The sequence below is a fragment of the Nerophis ophidion genome, linkage group LG09 (genome assembly GCF_033978795.1).
Source record: "Nerophis ophidion isolate RoL-2023_Sa linkage group LG09, RoL_Noph_v1.0, whole genome shotgun sequence".
Taxonomy (NCBI): domain Eukaryota; kingdom Metazoa; phylum Chordata; class Actinopteri; order Syngnathiformes; family Syngnathidae; genus Nerophis; species Nerophis ophidion.
The window spans coordinates 1,370,368-1,394,596 of NC_084619.1; the positions used below are offsets into that span (position 1 = coordinate 1,370,368).

At 40.6% G+C, this 24,229-nt stretch overlaps 2 protein-coding genes across 4 annotated transcripts in view; one reads left to right on the forward strand and one right to left on the reverse strand.

Moving 5' to 3' along the window:
• tysnd1 (trypsin like peroxisomal matrix peptidase 1) overlaps positions 1 to 24,229 on the forward strand; it is a 42,509-nt gene that overhangs the window by 15,154 nt on the left and 3,126 nt on the right. For 2 of the 3 annotated variants that reach the window (XR_009808052.1, XM_061910019.1), the window contains exon 5: positions 12,412 to 15,147. The gene's annotated coding sequence lies outside the window, so the exon portion shown is untranslated. Of the gene's footprint in view, positions 1 to 12,411; positions 15,148 to 24,229 lie in introns of those variants that run through there. The other variant, XR_009808051.1, reaches the window with a different exon arrangement.
• The window catches only part of spock2 (SPARC (osteonectin), cwcv and kazal like domains proteoglycan 2), a 96,708-nt gene continuing 84,408 nt past the window's right edge, over positions 11,930 to 24,229 (reverse strand). The window contains exon 10 of the mRNA XM_061910020.1: positions 11,930 to 12,646. Within this exon, the coding sequence (XP_061766004.1) occupies positions 12,516 to 12,646 (131 nt within the window). The 3' untranslated portion in view covers positions 11,930 to 12,515. The remainder of the gene's footprint in view (positions 12,647 to 24,229) is intronic.

Consider the following 24,229-nt stretch of genomic DNA (forward strand, 5'->3'; position numbering starts at 1 on the left):
CACGGTCACACAAACCTTTAAGTCTAATGTTCCAATGCTGGCGTACATCACTCATTCATCACTAACACGGTCACACAAACCTTTAAGTCTAATGTTCCAATGCTGGCGTACACCACTCATTCATCACTAACACGTTCACACAAACCTTTAAGTCTAATGTTCCAATGCTGGCGTACATCACTCATTCATCGCTAACACGGTCACACAAACCTTTAAGTCTAATGTTCCAATGCTGGCGTACACCACTCATTCATCGCTAACACGTTCACACAAACCTTTAAGTCTAATGTTCCAATGCTGGCGTACATCACTCATTCATCACTAACACGGTCACACAAACCTTTAAGTCTAATGTTCCAATGCTGGCGTACACCACTCATTCATCACTAACACGTTCACACAAACCTTTAAGTCTAATGTTCCAATGCTGGCGTACATCACTCATTCATCGCTAACACAGTCACACAAACCTTTAAGTCTAATGTTCCAATGCTGGCGTACATCACTCATTCATCGCTAACACGTTCACACAAACCTTTAAGTCTAATGTTCCAATGCTGGCGTACACCACTCATTCATCACTAACACAGTCACACAAACCTTTAAGTCTAACGTTCCAATGCTGGCGTACATCACTCATTCATCGCTAACACAGTCACACAAACCTTTACGTCTAATGTTCCAATGCTGGCGTACATCACTCATTCATCGCTAACACGTTCACACAAACCTTTAAGTCTAACGTTCCAATGCTGGCGTACACCACTCATTCATCACTAACACAGTCACACAAACCTTTACGTCTAATGTTCCAATGCTGGCGTACATCACTCATTCATCACTAACACAGTCACACAAACCTTTAAGTCTAACGTTCCAATGCTGGCGTACATCACTCATTCATCACTAACACGGTCACACAAACCTTTAAGTCTAACGTTCCAATGCTGGCGTACATCACTCATTCATCACTAACACGGTCACACAAACCTTTAAGTCTAATGTTCCAATGCTGGCGTACATCACTCATTCATCACTAACACGGTCACACAAACCTTTAAGTCTAATGTTCCAATGCTGGCGTACACCACTCATTCATCACTAACACGTTCACACAAACCTTTAAGTCTAATGTTCCAATGCTGGCGTACATCACTCATTCATCACTAACACGTTCACACAAACCTTTAAGTCTAATGTTCCAATGCTGGCGTACATCACTCATTCATCACTAACACAGTCACACAAACCTTTAAGTCTAACGTTCCAATGCTGGCGTACATCACTCATTCATCACTAACACGGTCACACAAACCTTTAAGTCTAATGTTCCAATGCTGGCGTACATCACTCATTCATCGCTAACACGGTCACACAAACCTTTAAGTCTAATGTTCCAATGCTGGCGTACACCACTCATTCATCACTAACACGTTCACACAAACCTTTAAGTCTAATGTTCCAATGCTGGCGTACATCACTCATTCATCACTAACACGTTCACACAAACCTTTAAGTCTAATGTTCCAATGCTGGCGTACATCACTCATTCATCGCTAACACGGTCACACAAACCTTTAAGTCTAATGTTCCAATGCTGGCGTACATCACTCATTCATCACTAACACAGTCACACAAACCTTTAAGTCTAACGTTCCAATGCTGGCGTACATCACTCATTCATCACTAACACGGTCACACAAACCTTTAAGTCTAATGTTCCAATGCTGGCGTACATCACTCATTCATCGCTAACACGTTCACACAAACCTTTAAGTCTAACGTTCCAATGCTGGCGTACACCACTCATTCATCACTAACACGGTCACACAAACCTTTAAGTCTAATGTTCCAATGCTGGCGTACATCACTCATTCATCACTAACACGGTCACACAAACCTTTAAGTCTAATGTTCCAATGCTGGCGTACATCACTCATTCATCACTAACACGGTCACACAAACCTTTAAGTCTAATGTTCCAATGCTGGCGTACATCACTCATTCATCACTAACACGGTCACACAAACCTTTAAGTCTAATGTTCCAATGCTGGCGTACACCACTCATTCATCACTAACACGTTCACACAAACCTTTAAGTCTAATGTTCCAATGCTGGCGTACATCACTCATTCATCGCTAACACGGTCACACAAACCTTTAAGTCTAATGTTCCAATGCTGGCGTACATCACTCATTCATCGCTAACACGTTCACACAAACCTTTAAGTCTAATGTTCCAATGCTGGCGTACATCACTCATTCATCGCTAACACGGTCACACAAACCTTTAAGTCTAATGTTCCAATGCTGGCGTACACCACTCATTCATCGCTAACACGGTCACACAAACCTTTAAGTCTAATGTTCCAATGCTGGCGTACATCACTCATTCATCGCTAACACAGTCACACAAACCTTTACGTCTAATGTTCCAATGCTGGCGTACATCACTCATTCATCGCTAACACGTTCACACAAACCTTTAAGTCTAATGTTCCAATGCTGGCGTACACCACTCATTCATCGCTAACACAGTCACACAAACCTTTAAGTCTAACGTTCCAATGCTGGCGTACATCACTCATTCATCACTAACACGGTCACACAAACCTTTAAGTCTAACGTTCCAATGCTGCCGTACATCACTCATTCATCACTAACACGGTCACACAAACCTTTAAGTCTAACGTTCCAATGCTGGCGTACATCACTCATTCATCACTAACACGGTCACACAAACCTTTAAGTCTAACGTTCCAATGCTGGCGTACATCACTCATTCATCACTAACACGGTCACACAAACCTTTAAGTCTAATGTTCCAATGCTGGCGTACATCACTCATTCATCACTAACACAGTCACACAAACCTTTAAGTCTAATGTTCCAATGCTGGCGTACACCACTCATTCATCACTAACACAGTCACACAAACCTTTACGTCTAATGTTCCAATGCTGGCGTACACCACTCATTCATCGCTAACACGTTCACACAAACCTTTAAGTCTAATGTTCCAATGCTGGCGTACATCACTCATTCATCGCTAACACAGTCACACAAACCTTTACGTCTAATGTTCCAATGCTGGCGTACACCACTCATTCATCGCTAACACAGTCACACAAACCTTTACGTCTAATGTTCCAATGCTGGCGTACATCACTCATTCATCGCTAACACGTTCACACAAACCTTTAAGTCTAATGTTCCAATGCTGGCGTACACCACTCATTCATCGCTAACACAGTCACACAAACCTTTACGTCTAATGTTCCAATGCTGGCGTACACCACTCATTCATCGCTAACACGTTCACACAAACCTTTAAGTCTAATGTTCCAATGCTGGCGTACACCACTCATTCATCACTAACACGGTCACACAAACCTTTAAGTCTAATGTTCCAATGCTGGCGTACATCACTCATTCATCACTAACACGTTCACACAAACCTTTAAGTCTAATGTTCCAATGCTGGCGTACATCACTCATTCATCACTAACACGGTCACACAAACCTTTAAGTCTAATGTTCCAATGCTGGCGTACACCACTCATTCATCGCTAACACGTTCACACAAACCTTTAAGTCTAATGTTCCAATGCTGGCGTACATCACTCATTCATCACTAACACGGTCACACAAACCTTTAAGTCTAATGTTCCAATGCTGGCGTACACCACTCATTCATCGCTAACACGTTCACACAAACCTTTAAGTCTAATGTTCCAATGCTGGCGTACACCACTCATTCATCACTAACACAGTCACACAAACCTTTACGTCTAATGTTCCAATGCTGGCGTACACCACTCATTCATCGCTAACACGTTCACACAAACCTTTAAGTCTAATGTTCCAATGCTGGCGTACATCACTCATTCATCGCTAACACGTTCACACAAACCTTTAAGTCTAATGTTCCAATGCTGGCGTACATCACTCATTCATCACTAACACGGTCACACAAACCTTTAAGTCTAATGTTCCAATGCTGGCGTACACCACTCATTCATCACTAACACAGTCACACAAACCTTTAAGTCTAATGTTCCAATGCTGGCGTACATCACTCATTCATCACTAACACGGTCACACAAACCTTTAAGTCTAACGTTCCAATGCTGGCGTACACCACTCATTCATCACTAACACAGTCACACAAACCTTTAAGTCTAATGTTCCAATGCTGGCGTACATCACTCATTCATCGCTAACACGGTCACACAAACCTTTAAGTCTAATGTTCCAATGCTGGCGTACATCACTCATTCATCACTAACACGGTCACACAAACCTTTAAGTCTAATGTTCCAATGCTGGCGTACATCACTCATTCATCGCTAACACGTTCACACAAACCTTTAAGTCTAATGTTCCAATGCTGGCGTACACCACTCATTCATCACTAACACGGTCACACAAACCTTTAAGTCTAATGTTCCAATGCTGGCGTACATCACTCATTCATCGCTAACACGGTCACACAAACCTTTAAGTCTAATGTTCCAATGCTGGCGTACACCACTCATTCATCACTAACACGTTCACACAAACCTTTAAGTCTAATGTTCCAATGCTGGCGTACATCACTCATTCATCACTAACACGTTCACACAAACCTTTAAGTCTAATGTTCCAATGCTGGCGTACATCACTCATTCATCGCTAACACGGTCACACAAACCTTTAAGTCTAACGTTCCAATGCTGGCGTACATCACTCATTCATCACTAACACAGTCACACAAACCTTTAAGTCTAATGTTCCAATGCTGGCGTACATCACTCATTCATCACTAACACAGTCACACAAACCTTTAAGTCTAACGTTCCAATGCTGGCGTACATCACTCATTCATCACTAACACGGTCACACAAACCTTTAAGTCTAACGTTCCAATGCTGGCGTACATCACTCATTCATCGCTAACACGGTCACACAAACCTTTAAGTCTAACGTTCCAATGCTGGCGTACACCACTCATTCATCACTAACACGTTCACACAAACCTTTAAGTCTAACGTTCCAATGCTGGCGTACATCACTCATTCATCACTAACACGTTCACACAAACCTTTAAGTCTAATGTTCCAATGCTGGCGTACACCACTCATTCATCACTAACACGTTCACACAAACCTTTAAGTCTAATGTTCCAATGCTGGCGTACACCACTCATTCATCACTAACACGGTCACACAAACCTTTAAGTCTAACGTTCCAATGCTGGCGTACATCACTCATTCATCACTAACACGGTCACACAAACCTTTAAGTCTAATGTTCCAATGCTGGCGTACATCACTCATTCATCACTAACACAGTCACACAAACCTTTAAGTCTAACGTTCCAATGCTGGCGTACATCACTCATTCATCACTAACACGGTCACACAAACCTTTAAGTCTAATGTTCCAATGCTGGCGTACATCACTCATTCATCACTAACACGGTCACACAAACCTTTAAGTCTAACGTTCCAATGCTGGCGTACATCACTCATTCATCACTAACACGGTCACACAAACCTTTAAGTCTAATGTTCCAATGCTGGCGTACATCACTCATTCATCACTAACACGGTCACACAAACCTTTAAGTCTAACGTTCCAATGCTGGCGTACATCACTCATTCATCACTAACACGGTCACACAAACCTTTAAGTCTAATGTTCCAATGCTGGCGTACACCACTCATTCATCACTAACACGGTCACACAGACCTTTAAGTCTAATGTTCCAATGCTGGCGTACATCACTCATTCATCACTAACACGGTCACACAAACCTTTAAGTCTAATGTTCCAATGCTGGCGTACACCACTCATTCATCACTAACACGGTCACACAAACCTTTAAGTCTAATGTTCCAATGCTGGCGTACATCACTCATTCATCACTAACATGGTCACACAAACCTTTAAGTCTAATGTTCCAATGCTGGCGTACATCACTCATTCATCACTAACACGGTCACACAAACCTTTAAGTCTAATGTTCCAATGCTGGCGTACATCACTCATTCATCACTAACACAGTCACACAAACCTTTAAGTCTAATGTTCCAATGCTGGCGTACACCACTCATTCATCACTAACACGGTCACACAAACCTTTAAGTCTAATGTTCCAATGCTGGCGTACATCACTCATTCATCGCTAACACAGTCACACAAACCTTTAAGTCTAACGTTCCAATGCTGGCGTACATCACTCATTCATCACTAACACGGTCACACAAACCTTTAAGTCTAACGTTCCAATGCTGGCGTACATCACTCATTCATCGCTAACACGGTCACACAAACCTTTAAGTCTAATGTTCCAATGCTGGCGTACACCACTCATTCATCACTAACACGTTCACACAAACCTTTAAGTCTAATGTTCCAATGCTGGCGTACATCACTCATTCATCACTAACACGTTCACACAAACCTTTAAGTCTAATGTTCCAATGCTGGCGTACACCACTCATTCATCACTAACACGTTCACACAAACCTTTAAGTCTAATGTTCCAATGCTGGCGTACACCACTCATTCATCACTAACACGGTCACACAAACCTTTAAGTCTAACGTTCCAATGCTGGCGTACATCACTCATTCATCACTAACACGGTCACACAAACCTTTAAGTCTAATGTTCCAATGCTGGCGTACACCACTCATTCATCACTAACACGGTCACACAAACCTTTAAGTCTAATGTTCCAATGCTGGCGTACACCACTCATTCATCACTAACACGGTCACACAAACCTTTAAGTCTAATGTTCCAATGCTGGCGTACACCACTCATTCATCACTAACACGGTCACACAAACCTTTAAGTCTAATGTTCCAATGCTGGCGTACATCACTCATTCATCACTAACACGGTCACACAAACCTTTAAGTCTAACGTTCCAATGCTGGCGTACATCACTCATTCATCACTAACACGGTCACACAAACCTTTAAGTCTAATGTTCCAATGCTGGCGTACATCACTCATTCATCACTAACACGGTCACACAAACCTTTAAGTCTAATGTTCCAATGCTGGCGTACACCACTCATTCATCACTAACACGGTCACACAAACCTTTAAGTCTAATGTTCCAATGCTGGCGTACATCACTCATTCATCACTAACACAGTCACACAAACCTTTAAGTCTAATGTTCCAATGCTGGCGTACATCACTCATTCATCACTAACATGGTCACACAAACCTTTAAGTCTAATGTTCCAATGCTGGCGTACATCACTCATTCATCACTAACATGGTCACACAAACCTTTAAGTCTAATGTTCCAATGCTGGCGTACATCACTCATTCATCACTAACACGGTCACACAAACCTTTAAGTCTAATGTTCCAATGCTGGCGTACATCACTCATTCATCACTAACACGGTCACACAAACCTTTAAGTCTAATGTTCCAATGCTGGCGTACATCACTCATTCATCACTAACATGGTCACACAAACCTTTAAGTCTAACGTTCCAATGCTGGCGTACATCACTCATTCATCACTAACACGGTCACACAAACCTTTAAGTCTAATGTTCCAATGCTGGCGTACATCACTCATTCATCACTAACACGGTCACACAAACCTTTAAGTCTAATGTTCCAATGCTGGCGTACATCACTCATTCATCACTAACACAGTCACACAAACCTTTAAGTCTAATGTTCCAATGCTGGGGTACATCACTCATTCATCACTAACACGGTCACACAAACCTTTAAGTCTAATGTTCCAATGCTGGCGTACACCACTCATTCATCACTAACACGTTCACACAAACCTTTAAGTCTAATGTTCCAATGCTGGCGTACATCACTCATTCATCACTAACACGTTCACACAAACCTTTAAGTCTAATGTTCCAATGCTGGCGTACATCACTCATTCATCGCTAACACGGTCACACAAACCTTTAAGTCTAACGTTCCAATGCTGGCGTACATCACTCATTCATCACTAACACGGTCACACAAACCTTTAAGTCTAACGTTCCAATGCTGGCGTACATCACTCATTCATCACTAACACAGTCACACAAACCTTTAAGTCTAACGTTCCAATGCTGGCGTACACCACTCATTCATCCCTAACACGGTCACACAAACCTTTAAGTCTAATGTTCCAATGCTGGCGTACACCACTCATTCATCACTAACACGTTCACACAAACCTTTAAGTCTAATGTTCCAATGCTGGCGTACATCACTCATTCATCACTAACACAGTCACACAAACCTTTAAGTCTAATGTTCCAATGCTGGCGTACATCACTCATTCATCACTAACACGGTCACACAAACCTTTAAGTCTAATGTTCCAATGCTGGCGTACACCACTCATTCATCACTAACACGGTCACACAAACCTTTAAGTCTAACGTTCCAATGCTGGCGTACATCACTCATTCATCACTAACACGGTCACACAAACCTTTAAGTCTAATGTTCCAATGCTGGCGTACATCACTCATTCATCACTAACACAGTCACACAAACCTTTAAGTCTAACGTTCCAATGCTGGCGTACATCACTCATTCATCACTAACACGGTCACACAAACCTTTAAGTCTAATGTTCCAATGCTGGCGTACATCACTCATTCATCGCTAACACGTTCACACAAACCTTTAAGTCTAATGTTCCAATGCTGGCGTACACCACTCATTCATCACTAACACAGTCACACAAACCTTTAAGTCTAATGTTCCAATGCTGGCGTACACCACTCATTCATCACTAACACAGTCACACAAACCTTTAAGTCTAATGTTCCAATGCTGGCGTACATCACTCATTCATCGCTAACACGTTCACACAAACCTTTAAGTCTAATGTTCCAATGCTGGCGTACACCACTCATTCATCACTAACACGGTCACACAAACCTTTAAGTCTATTGTTCCAATGCTGGCGTACATCACTCATTCATCACTAACACGGTCACACAAACCTTTAAGTCTAATGTTCCAATGCTGGCGTACACCACTCATTCATCACTAACACAGTCACACAAACCTTTAAGTCTAATGTTCCAATGCTGGCGTACATCACTCATTCATCGCTAACACGTTCACACAAACCTTTAAGTCTAATGTTCCAATGCTGGCGTACACCACTCATTCATCACTAACACAGTCACACAAACCTTTAAGTCTAATGTTCCAATGCTGGCGTACACCACTCATTCATCACTAACACAGTCACACAAACCTTTAAGTCTAATGTTCCAATGCTGGCGTACATCACTCATTCATCGCTAACACGTTCACACAAACCTTTAAGTCTAATGTTCCAATGCTGGCGTACACCACTCATTCATCACTAACACAGTCACACAAACCTTTAAGTCTAATGTTCCAATGCTGGCGTACACCACTCATTCATCACTAACACAGTCACACAAACCTTTAAGTCTAATGTTCCAATGCTGGCGTACATCACTCATTCATCGCTAACACAGTCACACAAACCTTTAAGTCTAATGTTCCAATGCTGGCGTACATCACTCATTCATCACTAACACGGTCACACAAACCTTTAAGTCTAATGTTCCAATGCTGGCGTACACCACTCATTCATCACTAACACGGTCACACAAACCTTTAAGTCTAATGTTCCAATGCTGGCGTACACCACTCATTCATCACTAACACAGTCACACAAACCTTTAAGTCTAATGTTCCAATGCTGGCGTACATCACTCATTCATCACTAACACGGTCACACAAACCTTTAAGTCTAATGTTCCAATGCTGGCGTACACCACTCATTCATCGCTAACACGGTCACACAAACCTTTAAGTCTAATGTTCCAATGCTGGCGTACATCACTCATTCATCGCTAACACGGTCACACAAACCTTTAAGTCTAATGTTCCAATGCTGGCGTACACCACTCATTCATCGCTAACACGGTCACACAAACCTTTAAGTCTAATGTTCCAATGCTGGCGTACATCACTCATTCATCACTAACACGGTCACACAAACCTTTAAGTCTAATGTTCCAATGCTGGCGTACACCACTCATTCATCACTAACACAGTCACACAAACCTTTAAGTCTAATGTTCCAATGCTGGCGTACACCACTCATTCATCGCTAACACGGTCACACAAACCTTTAAGTCTAACGTTCCAATGCTGGCGTACATCACTCATTCATCACTAACACAGTCACACAAACCTTTAAGTCTAATGTTCCAATGCTGGCGTACATCACTCATTCATCACTAACACGTTCACACAAACCTTTAAGTCTAATGTTCCAATGCTGGCGTACATCACTCATTCATCACTAACACGGTCACACAAACCTTTAAGTCTAATGTTCCAATGCTGGCGTACATCACTCATTCATCACTAACACGTTCACACAAACCTTTAAGTCTAATGTTCCAATGCTGGCGTACATCACTCATTCATCGCTAACACGGTCACACAAACCTTTAAGTCTAACGTTCCAATGCAAAACTCAAAACCAGTGAAGTCGGCATTTTGTGTAAATGGTAAATAAAAACAGAATACAATTATTGGCAAATCCTTTTCAACCTCCAAAAATGCCTCCCTCTTTAGGACCACTCTCTCTAGATATATAAAGACTTGTATTTACAACATGAATAATATAAATACTATGTAAATATAAAAAAGGTAAGCTTTTAGTTGATTTTTTGTTTGTAATTGGTTTTTAATCTTTATTATTTACTTCAAGTTATTACAGTATGTCTCTACATACATATTTATTTTATACATTTTGGCCAAAGGGGCCATATTTTGATTTTCTTACGCAGACTTATTTCACACGGAGGGGGGCGGGGGCGGGTGTATGGACGGTGTAGCCAGGAGTCGTGGATGCATTGCATTGTGGGTGGGTGTTGTGTTGCAGGGCGTATGTTCTCCAGAAATGTGTTTGGTTAGGGTTCACAGAGTGTGGCGCATATTATTAAGAGTGTTGAAGTTGTTTTGTATCACAACCATTAGTGTGATCTGCATGGCTGTGGAACAAGACCCCTGGTTTACACACAATAAAATCCTAAAAACACCTGCGCTGCTTTGAAGTGACTGCAGGGGAAGGGACACTCGTGACATCACAAATTTGACCCGGCGGTAAAAGTAAGGATGCACCTGATCATTTGGGAGCCAGTTAAGGCCGGTCGTAAATCAAGGCAGGTGCATATCACCTGTCCGGCGGCTATTCAAGGAAATACAGTAGCAACAATTCAAACATCTTTTATAAATAGATTTATTGAATAATTAATCGACAAAATATAAATGTAAGTTCATAAAGTGTGAAAACAAATACAACAATGCAATATTCAGTGTTGACAGCTAGATTTTTTGTGGACATGTTCCATAAATATTGGTAAAGATTTCTTTTTCGTGAAGAAATGTTTATAAGTAAGTTGATGAATCCAGATGGATCTCTATTACAATCCCCAAAGAGGGCTCTTTAAGTTGATGATTACTTCTATGTGGAGAAATATTTATAATTGAATCACTTGTTTATTTTTCAACAAGTTTTTAGTTATTTTTATATCTTTTTTCCTCAAATAGTTCCAGAAAGACCACTACAAATGAGCAACATTTTGCACTGTTATACAATTGAATAAATCAGAAACTGATGACATAGTGCTGTTGTTTTACTTCTTTATCTCTTTTTTTCAGCCAAAAATGCTTTGCTCTAATTAGGGGGTACTTGAATTAACAAATTGTTTACAGGGGGTACATCACTGAAAAAATGTGGAGAACTACTGCTCTACTAGATGCTTTCCGTATTGGGACCATGATTTCAGTCCTAACTCGTTCTCACATGGACAGTACTTTTCCTTGTTGATGTTTTAAGAAGGCCCTTTAGTACAAGAACACACAGACTGAAAGCTACCGGGACAACCTTGATGTTTTTTTCCCACTTCCTTTTTATTAAACACAACAAGTGATCCACATTATGATACGACGTACACTTGCCACCTAAGCAGGAGGGTCCGGCTCGCCCCGTGGAGGCGTTGACAACGGGCGTGTTCCGCTACACACATTAGGATTATTTGTATTTACATCATAGAGGGAATGACGCGTGGGGAAACTTTAGTTTTCTTCTGCTGAGTCAGAAATGAGACGGCACGACTGTCACGTATGAGCTGAAGCGCATGAGATGAGGACGGTGGAGTCAAAAAAGGGGAGCTTTCGACGTCCTAAAAACTAATGTAAGTAAATAACGGGGAGATAAGAATAGGCCGTGTTTAACTACTGCTGCTGCTGAAAGAGGTCAAAGGACGTAGGAGAGAATAGAAGAAAGATTCACCAATGAATGAAGGAGAAGATGATAACTAGTGATATGTTCCCTTTGACGACATCCCTGCTACCTTTTTGTCTTCCTCCAGTTCTCCCTGGACACCTCGTCTTCTTCAGAGTTTCCTCGCAGGACCTTGTTTTGTTTGTGCGTGCTAAGAACATGGAGATGCTGTTGGAAAGGGGGCGCGTCTCTTTACCAGATGTAACCCTCGTCATCCGCCTCTCCCGCCTCTTCCTCCTCCGCCGTCTCCTCGCCGCCTTTTTCCTCTTCGTCTTCCCATCCCACCGCGCTGCCGAAGTCGCCGGAGTACGCGGCGTCGTCGTCTGCGGGCGGAGGGAAGACGACATTAGGTACGCCTGCAGAAACCTGATAAGCAGCTATTATTGCTCTGTGATTATGATGGAATGATACTGACAGCTGCAGCTAATCTACACATCATTGTCTCATTTGCATGTGCACGTACACAAAAACACTCTGTGAAGTAACTCACAGTTTTTTCTTATCATAGAACACAGATGTCAAACTCAAGGCCCTCCACTACTTTTTATTTGGCCCTCCAAAGCCTGGAAATACTTTTTATTAGAGATGTCCGATAATGTCGGACTGCCGATAAATGCTTTAAAATGTGATATCGGAAATTAACTGTATCAAAAAGTCAAATTTATGACTTGAAAACACCGCTATACGGAGTGGTACACGGACGTAAGAAGAAGTACAGAGCCTTTGCGTGCTGGCCCAATCACATAATATCTACGGCTTTTCACACAAACAAGTGAATGCAAGGCATACTTTGTCAGCAGCCATACAGGTCACACTGAGGGTGGCCGTATAAACAACTTTAACAGTTACAAATATGTGCCGCACTGTGAACCCACACCAAACAACAATCAATCAATCAATCAATCAATGTTTGCTTATATAGCCCTAAATCACTAGTGTCTCAAAGGGCTGCACAAACCACCACGACATCCTCGGTAGGCCCACATAAGGGCAAGGAAAACTCACACCCAGTGGGACGTCTGTGACAATAATGATTATGAGAACCTTAGAGAGGAGGAAAGCAATGGATGTCGAGCGGGTCTAACATGATACTGTGAAAGTTCAATCCACAATGGATCCAACACAGTCGCGAGAGTCCAGTCCAAAGCGGATCCAACACAGCAGCGAGAGTCCCGTTCACAGCGGAGCCAGCAGGAAACCATCCCAAGCGGAGGCGGATCAGCAGCGCAGAGATGTCCCCAGCCGATACACAGGCAAGCAGTACATGGCCACCGGATCGGACCGGACCCCCTCCACAAGGCAGAGTGGGACATAGAAGAAAAAGAAAAGAAACGGCAGATCAACTGGTCAACATTTCGGGAGAACATCCGCACCGTAACACAACAGAACAAATAACCAGAACCCCTTGCAGCACTAACTCTTCCGGGACGCTACAATATACACCCCCCCCTCAAACCAACTCCCCTCACCTCAACCTCCAAAAATCCAAGCTGCTGTTTTCCGGCATGTTAAAAACAAATAATGCTCTTTGTGACTTCAATAATAAATATGGCAGTGCCATGTTGGCATTTTGAGTTGATTTATTTTGGAAAACCTTGTTACATTGTTTAATGCATCCAGAGGGGCATCACCACAAAATGGGGCACAATAATGTGTTCATTCCACCACTCTATATATTGGTATCTCTTGATATGGGAATCGGTATTTAAGAGTTGGACAATATCGGAGTATTGGATATCGGCAAAAAAGCCATTATCGGACATCTCTACTTTATCAATAAAGTACTGTAACTTTTCTTGCTAAATGTATTATTTCTTTCTATTTTTGGAGAAAAAATGATATGTTCTCCATGAAATCGTAAATTATGTTAATGTAAATATTGTTTAATTATGTAAAAATATTATGAAAACATTTTTGATATAAATATTAATAATAATGATTTCAAAGCAAGTTATTCATCATATTGTGCAATGTAGAAGTAGCAATAGATTTCATGGTAAAATTTAGAGCCGTTATTATCGGTCGATAAATGCTATAAAATGTAATATCGGAAATTATCGGTATCTTTTTCTAAAAGTAAAATGTATGACTTGTTAAAACGCCGCTGTACAGAGTGGTGCACGGACGTAGGGAGAAGTACAGAGCGCCAACAAACCTTAAAGGCACTGCCTTTGCGGGCCGGCCCAGTCACATTTCTGCGGCTTTTCACAAACACAAGTAAATGCAAGGCATACTTGGTCAACAGCCATACAGGTCACACTGAGGGTGGCCGTACAAACAATTCAATATTCAATAACATGGCAAATTCTTGCATCCAGCACACCTTACAACAGTGGTAATAAAAGATGCAACCTATGCTTAAAAGAGAAACTGTTTATTATATATCATCCAGATCTATCATCCCTCAACAAGCGCAGTGAAATCATTTCAACATGCCGCCACAGACGGAAACACCTCCTAGGTAACACATGAGCCAATCACCACACCCTACACCTGCCTGCACCCACCCACTCTGTGCTCTATATAAACCATGGTATGTGAATGCTTCCATTCAAACCTCCTGATGATTGAGGGAACCCCTCATGAAACACTTGCATAACCCCTCATGAAACACTTGCATAACCCCTCATGAAACACTTGCATAAAGTACAGGCAAGCTGTTTTGCCACTCTAATGGTAGCACTCTTGAAAGTTAGCGCCCTCTAGGCATTGGCGTGAAGGTTGCAAACAGCCACTCGAGCTATTATTTCATAATATTGAACTATGTTTTTAACCCCTCAAAGTGTTCTCACCATTTTTTAAATAAAGTCATGTAAAAAAGGAAGATACGGTGCATTTTCTTTGCTTATTGTAGTGGATGTGGTTTCGCTACATTAGTGATATGTCATACCAGAAAGGTGCAATGCAATTTCACACCACTGTAATTTCAACCACATTACCAAAACATTTTCATTTAACTTATATATATTTCATGTTAAAATTTTAACTAAAATATATTTTAATATGACAATTTATTTTAATGTGTTTTGCACTAAAATCTATAGTGAAAAATCATATGTTAATATCATGCATTGGAGTTTGACACTTACTGAGAATTAATATTTTTGTGCAAATATATATACACATACATAAATATACACACACACATTATATGTATATCTATATATATATTTTTTAATTATATTATTTGAATCAGTTCCTTCAGGATTTCGTGAATTATGTGCAGCCGTGTCCAATGTCCGCAACATCCTCACACATTTTGACCAATGGAATCACAAACTCTGTTTCCATGTGAGTTGGGAAATGGTGTTAGATGTAAATATAAACAGAATACAATGATTTGCAAATCCTTTTCAAGCCATATTCAGTTGAATATGCTACAAAGACAACATATTTGATGCTCAAACTCATAAACTTTATTTTTTTTTTTGCAAATAATATCTTGGAATTTCATGGCTGCAACACGTACCAAAGTAGTTGGGAAAGGGCATGTTCACCACTGTGTTACATCACCTTTTCTTTTAACAACACTCAATAAATGTTTGGGAACTGAGGAAACTAATTGTTGAAGCTTTGAAAGTGGAATTCTTTCCCATTCTTGTTTTATGTAGAGCTTCAGTCCTTCAACAGTCCGGGTTCTCCGCCGTCGTATTTTATGCTTCATAATGCGCCACACATTTTCCATGGGAGACAGGTCTGGACTGCAGGCGGGCCAGGAAAGTACCCGCACTCTTTTTTTACGAAGCCACGCTGTTGTAACACTTCTCTTGCTGTAATAAGCAGGGGCGTCCATTATAACGTTGCTTGGATGACAACATAACCTGTGTGGACCATTCAGCATTAATGGTGCCTTCACAGATGCGAAAGTTACCCATGCCTTGGGCACTAATACACCCCCATACCATCACACATGTGTAAGTTACCCATGTCTTGTTCACTAATACACCCCCATACCATCACACATGTGTAAGTTACCCATGTCTTGTTCACTAATACACCCCCATACCATCACACATGTGTAAGTTACCCATGTCTTGTTCACTAATACACCCCCATACCATCACACATGTGTAAGTTAGTCATGTCTTGTTCACTAATACACCCCCATACCATCACACATGTGTAAGTTACCCATGTCTTGTTCACTAATACACCCCCATACCATCACACATGTGTAAGTTAGTCATGTCTTGTTCACTAATACACCCCCATACCATCACACATGTGTAAGTTACCCATGTCTTGTTCACTAATACACCCCCATACCATCACACATGTGTAAGTTACCCATGTCTTGTTCACTAATACACCCCCATACCATCACACATGTGTAAGTTACCCATGTCTTGTTCACTAATACACCCCCATACCATCACACATGTGTAAGTTACCCATGTCTTGTTCACTAATACACCCCCATACCATCACACATGTGTAAGTTACCCATGTCTTGTTCACTAATACACCCCCATACCATCACACATGTGTAAGTTAGTCATGTCTTGTTCACTAATACACCCCCATACCATCACACATGTGTAAGTTACCCATGTCTTGTTCACTAATACACCCCCATACCATCACACATGTGTAAGTTAGTCATGTCTTGTTCACTAATACACCCCCATACCATCACACATGTGTAAGTTAGTCATGTCTTGTTCACTAATACACCCCCATACCATCACACATGTGTAAGTTAGTCATGTCTTGTTCACTAATACACCCCCATACCATCACACATGTGTAAGTTACCCATGCCTTGTTCACTAATACACCCCCATACCATCACACATGTGTAAGTTACCCATGTCTTGTTCACTAATACACCCCCATACCATCACACATGTGTAAGTTACCCATGTCTTGTTCACTAATACACCCCCATACCATCACACATGTGTAAGTTACCCATGTCTTGTTCACTAATACACCCCCATACCATCACACATGTGTAAGTTACCCATGTCTTGGGCACTAATACACCCCCATACCATCACACATGTGTAAGTTACCCATGTCTTGTTCACTAATACACCCCCATACCATCACACATGTGTAAGTTACCCATGTCTTGTTCACTAATACACCCCCATACCATCACACATGTGTAAGTTACCCATGTCTTGTTCACTAATACACCCCCATACCATCACACATGTGTAAGTTAGTCATGTCTTGTTCACTAATACACCCCCATACCATCACACATGTGTAAGTTACCCATGTCTTGTTCACTAATACACCCCCATACCATCACACATGTGTAAGTTACCCATGTCTTGTTCACTAATACACCCCCATACCATCACACATGTGTAAGTTAGTCATGTCTTGTTCACTAATACACCCCCATACCATCACACATGTGTAAGTTACCCATGTCTTGGGCACTAATACACCCCCATACCATCACACATGTGTAAGTTACCCATGTCTTGTTCACTAATACACCCCCATACCATCACACATGTGTAAGTTAGTCATGTCTTGTTCACTAATACACCCCCATACCATCACACATGTGTAAGTTACCCATGTCTTGTTCACTAATACACCCCCATACCATCACACATGTGTAAGTTACCCATGTCTTGTTCACTAATACACCCCCATACCATTACACATGTGTAAGTTACCCATGTCTTGTTCACTAATACACCCCCATACCATCACACATGTGTAAGTTACCCATGTCTTGTTCACTAATACACCCCCATACCATCACACATGTGTAAGTTACCCATGTCTTGTTCACTAATACACCCCCATACCATCACACATGTGTAAGTTACCCATGTCTTGTTCACTAATACACCCCCATACCATCACACATGTGTAAGTTACCCATGTCTTGTTCACTAATACACCCCCATACCATCACACATGTGTAAGTTACCCATGTCTTGTTCACTAATACACCCCCATACCATCACACATGTGTAAGTTACCCATGTCTTGTTCACTAATACACCCCCATACCATCACACATGTGTAAGTTACCCATGTCTTGTTCACTAATACACCCCCATACCATCACACATGTGTAAGTTAGTCATGTCTTGTTCACTAATACACCCCCATACCATCACACATGTGTAAGTTAGTCATGTCTTGTTCACTAATACACCCCCATACCATCACACATGTGTAAGTTACCCATGCCTTGTTCACTAATACACCCCCATACCATCACACATGTGTAAGTTACCCATGTCTTGTTCACTAATACACCCCCATACCATCACACATGTGTAAGTTACCCATGTCTTGTTCACTAATACACCCCCATACCATCACACATGTGTAAGTTACCCATGTCTTGGGCACTAATACACCCCCATACCATCACACATGTGTAAGTTACCCATGTCTTGTTCACTAATACACCCCCATACCATCACACATGTGTAAGTTACCCATGTCTTGTTCACTAATACACCCCCATACCATCACACATGTGTAAGTTACCCATGTCTTGTTCACTAATACACCCCCATACCATCACACATGTGTAAGTTAGTCATGTCTTGTTCACTAATACACCCCCATACCATCACACATGTGTAAGTTACCCATGTCTTGTTCACTAATACACCCCCATACCATCACACATGTGTAAGTTACCCATGTCTTGTTCACTAATACACCCCCATACCATCACACATGTGTAAGTTACCCATGTCTTGTTCACTAATACACCCCCATACCATCACACATGTGTAAGTTAGTCATGTCTTGTTCACTAATACACCCCCATACCATCACACATGTGTAAGTTACCCATGTCTTGGGCACTAATACACCCCCATACCATCACACATGTGTAAGTTACCCATGTCTTGTTCACTAATACACCCCCATACCATCACACATGTGTAAGTTAGTCATGTCTTGTTCACTAATACACCCCCATACCATCACACATGTGTAAGTTACCCATGTCTTGTTCACTAATACACCCCCATACCATCACACATGTGTAAGTTACCCATGTCTTGTTCACTAATACACCCCCATACCATCACACATGTGTAAGTTACCCATGTCTTGTTCACTAATACACCCCCATACCATCACACATGTGTAAGTTACCCATGTCTTGTTCACTAATACACCCCCATACCATCACACATGTGTAAGTTACCCATGTCTTGTTCACTAATACACCCCCATACCATCACACATGTGTAAGTTACCCATGTCTTGTTCACTAATACACCCCCATACCATCACACATGTGTAAGTTACCCATGTCTTGTTCACTAATACACCCCCATACCATCACACATGTGTAAGTTACCCATGTCTTGTTCACTAATACACCCCCATACCATCACACATGTGTAAGTTAGTCATGTCTTGTTCACTAATACACCCCCATACCATCACACATGTGTAAGTTACCCATGTCTTGTTCACTAATACACCCCCATACCATCACACATGTGTAAGTTACCCATGTCTTGTTCACTAATACACCCCCATACCATCACACATGTGTAAGTTACCCATGTCTTGTTCACTAATACACCCCCATACCATCACACATGTGTAAGTTACCCATGTCTTGTTCACTAATACACCCCCATACCATCACACATGTGTAAGTTACCCATGTCTTGTTCACTAATACACCCCCATACCATCACACATGTGTAAGTTAGTCATGTCTTGTTCACTAATACACCCCCATACCATCACACATGTGTAAGTTACCCATGTCTTGTTCACTAATACACCCCCATACCATCACACATGTGTAAGTTAGTCATGTCTTGTTCACTAATACACCCCCATACCATCACACATGTGTAAGTTACCCATGTCTTGTTCACTAATACACCCCCATACCATCACACATGTGTAAGTTACCCATGTCTTGGGCACTAATACACCCCCATACCATCACACATGTGTAAGTTAGTCATGTCTTGTTCACTAATACACCCCCATACCATCACACATGTGTAAGTTACCCATGTCTTGTTCACTAATACACCCCCATACCATCACACATGTGTAAGTTACCCATGTCTTGTTCACTAATACACCCCCATACCATCACACATGTGTAAGTTACCCATGTCTTGTTCACTAATACACCCCCATACCATCACACATGTGTAAGTTACCCATGTCTTGTTCACTAATACACCCCCATACCATCACACATGTGTAAGTTACCCATGTCTTGTTCACTAATACACCCCCATACCATCACACATGTGTAAGTTAGTCATGTCTTGTTCACTAATACACCCCCATACCATCACACATGTGTAAGTTACCCATGTCTTGTTCACTAATACACCCCCATACCATCACACATGTGTAAGTTACCCATGTCTTGGGCACTAATACACCCCCATACCATCACACATGCTGGCTTTTGAACTTTGCGCCTATAACAATCCGAATAGTTATTTTCATCTTTGTTCTGGAGGACACCACGTCCTCTGTTTCCAAATATATTTTGAAATTTGGACTCGTCAGACCACAGAATACCTTTCCACTTTGCATCAGTCCATCTAAGGTGAGCTCGGGCCCAGCTAAGCCGGCGGCGTTTCAGGATATTGTTTTAAATGGGTTTGGCTTTGCATAGTAGAGTTTTAACTTGCACTTACAGATGTAGCGACCAACTGTAGTCACTGACACTGGTTTTAGGAAGTGGTCCTAAGCACATGTGGTGATATCCTTTACACACTGATGTCTGTTTTTGATGCAGTACCGCCTGAGGGATCAAAAGTCCGTAATATCATCGCTTACGTGCAGTGATTTCTCCAGATTCTCTGAACTTTTTGATGATTTTACAGATCGTAGATCAAGGGTCACCAACGCGGTGCCCGTAAGGACCAGATGAGTCGCCCACTGGCCTGTTCTAAAAATAGCTCAAATAGCAGCACTTACCAGTGAGCTGCCTCTATTTTTAAAATTGTATTTATTTACTAGCAAGCTGGTCTCGCTTTGCTCAAAATTTTCAATTCTAAGAGAGACAAAACTCAAATAGAATTTGAAAATCCAAGAAAATATATTAAGACTTGGTCTTCACTTGTTTAAATACATTCATTGATGTTTTTACTTTGCTTCTTATAACTTTCAGAAAGACAATTTTAGAGAAAAAAATACACCCTTAAAAATGATTTTAGGATTTTTAAGCACATATACCTTTTTACCTTTTAAATTCCTTCCTCTTCTTTCCTGACAATTTAAATCAATGTTCAAGTAAATAAAAAAGGTTTATTATAAAGAATAATAAATACATTTTAATTTAATTCTTCATTTTAGCTTCTGTTTTTTGACGAAGAATACAGTATTTGTGAAATATTTCTTCAAACTTATGATTACAATTCTAGCAAATGTAAAAAACTTAAGAATCAAATTGAAATCTTATTTCAAAGTCTTTTGAATTTCTTTTAAAAAATGTTGTTCTGGAAAATCTAGAAGAAATGATTTGTCTTTGTTAGAAATATAGCTTGGTCCAATTTGTTATATATTCTAACAAAATGCAGATTGGATCTTAACCTATTTAAAACATGTCGTGAAAATTCTAAAATTAATTTTAACCAGGAAAAATGACTAATGATTTTCAATAAATTCTTTTTTTAAGTTTTTCAAAAAGATTCGAATTAGCTAGTTTTTTTCGGTTGAATTTTGAATTTTAAAGAGTCAAAATTGAAGATAAACTATGTTTCAAAATTTAATTTATTTTTTTCCTGTTTTCTCCACTTTTAAACCGTTCAATGAAGTTTTTTTTTCATCATTTACTCTCTACAAATGAATGGCAGACAGAAATACCCAATATATATATATATATATATATATATATATATATATATATATATACATATATATATATATATATATATTAAAGGTAAGTTGAGCAAATTGGCTATTTCTAGCAATTTATTTAAGTGTGTATCAAACTGGTAGCCCTTCGTATTAATCAGTACCCAAGAAGTAGCTCTTGCTTTCAAAAAGGTTGCTGACCCCTGATGTAGATGGTAAAATCCCTAAATTCCTTGCAATAACTCGTTGAGAAATGTTGTTCTAAAACTGTTCGACAATTTGCTTACAAAGTGGTGACCCTCACCCCATCCTTGTTTGTGAATTACTTAGCATTTCATGGAAGCTGCTTTTATAGCCAATCATGGCACCCACCTGTTCCCAATTAGCCTGCACACCTGTGGGATGTTCCATATAAGTGTTTGATGAGCATTAATCAAGTTTATCAGTATTTATTGCCACCTTTCCCAACTTCTTTGTCACGTGTTGCTGGCATCAAATTCTGAAGTTAATGATTATTTGCAAAAAAAAAAATGTTTATGAGTTTGAACATGAAATATGTTGTCTTTGTAACATATTCAACTGAATATGGCTTGAAAAGGATTTGCAAATCATTGTATTCTGTTTATATTTACATCTAACACAATTTCCCAACTCATATGGAAACGGGGTTTATAGTCTCTGATCAGCTTAAAACGCGTCCATCAACTGTCTGATCAGTAGATGAAGCAGTAACAGTAATGTGTAACAATATAATATCTCCTTTTCACCCCAACGTCCGCCTGCACAACTCAGATCTACTTCCTATTACTGTGTAGGTCTAGGTAGATAAGCCTTCTGGGTAATGTAGAATGTAAACATTTACTTTCTAGTTGACATGTTTTTATATATTTACTTAACCTTTATCTATCAAGGGTAAAACCATTTAAGAACAGATTATCATCACCATATTGACCGGGCAATGAGGCGGAATTTACATGTTAGAGTTGTTGAAGTGTGATGAGAATCTTGCGGTCGTTAATTAACCAACAGAAATTAGATTGGGGAAAAAAAGCTTTAAAACATTGCAATTTTTGCCTGCAAATTTCTGAAAAATTTGAGTATTTTATGACGCAACAATCACAAAGTATGCCTGCAAAATCCTGGAGGGACTTAATTATAACATTTCATGTAACAAATTAACACAAGATACTTACTCTTAATTATTCATCACAAGACTTATTATAAAGGTAGCATCAAAAAAGTGGCTACATGTTTTTTGTTGACCAATAACCCCTTTAGTGTGAGAATGAGATTTTTTTTAAGTATTCTTTTTTTAATCCATAGTCATGTTTAAAGCAGCTAGTATTTTCTCATGTTGTGCGTTTTCCCGTGACCTCTTATGTCCGCTAGTAAACTCTTTGTTTTGTCTTAAGGGCTTCTATTTGTCGGCTAACTGAGCTGTTTTGGCCAGTCCCTTATCTGTTTTGAAGCAGCCTCTGCGCTCCTTTCTGGACGAGAGGGGCTGTTTTGGCTCTACATGAGCCGACTCTTTTTGTTTGGATTTCGACCTCTTCTTGCTGATGCTATTGTTGAATTGTAAGGGCTGCTCTCCTGAAAGCTTTAGTAAAAAAAACCTTGAATATTGTATCATTCGGTCTGTGGGGTCCTTTGTGCTCAACATAATTGTCATCCAAAAGAATTTGGGATTGTACCAGTGTGGTTTATTCCCTTAGACCATTGTTGTCAAACTCTGGCCCGCGGGCCGTGTTATTTTATTTGGCCCTTGAGGCAATATCAATTTAAGATTAGAGCTGGCCCGCCGGTATCAGACATCGACAGTGCCGCTGTAACACCACATTCACCGCTAATACTCATACTTGCCAACCCTCCCATTTTTCCCGGGAGACTCCCAACATTCAGTGAGTGCTCCTCCTGAAAATCAACCATTCTCCTGAATTTCTCCCAAATTTCACCCGGACAACAATAATGGGGGCGTGTGTGCCTCTAAGTCACTGCCTTTAGCGTCCGCTTTTCCTCCATACTAACAGCGTTCCGGCCCAGTCACATTAATATTTGCAGGCTTTTACACACACACCAGTGAATGCAAGGCATACTTGGTCAACAGCCATACAGGTCAC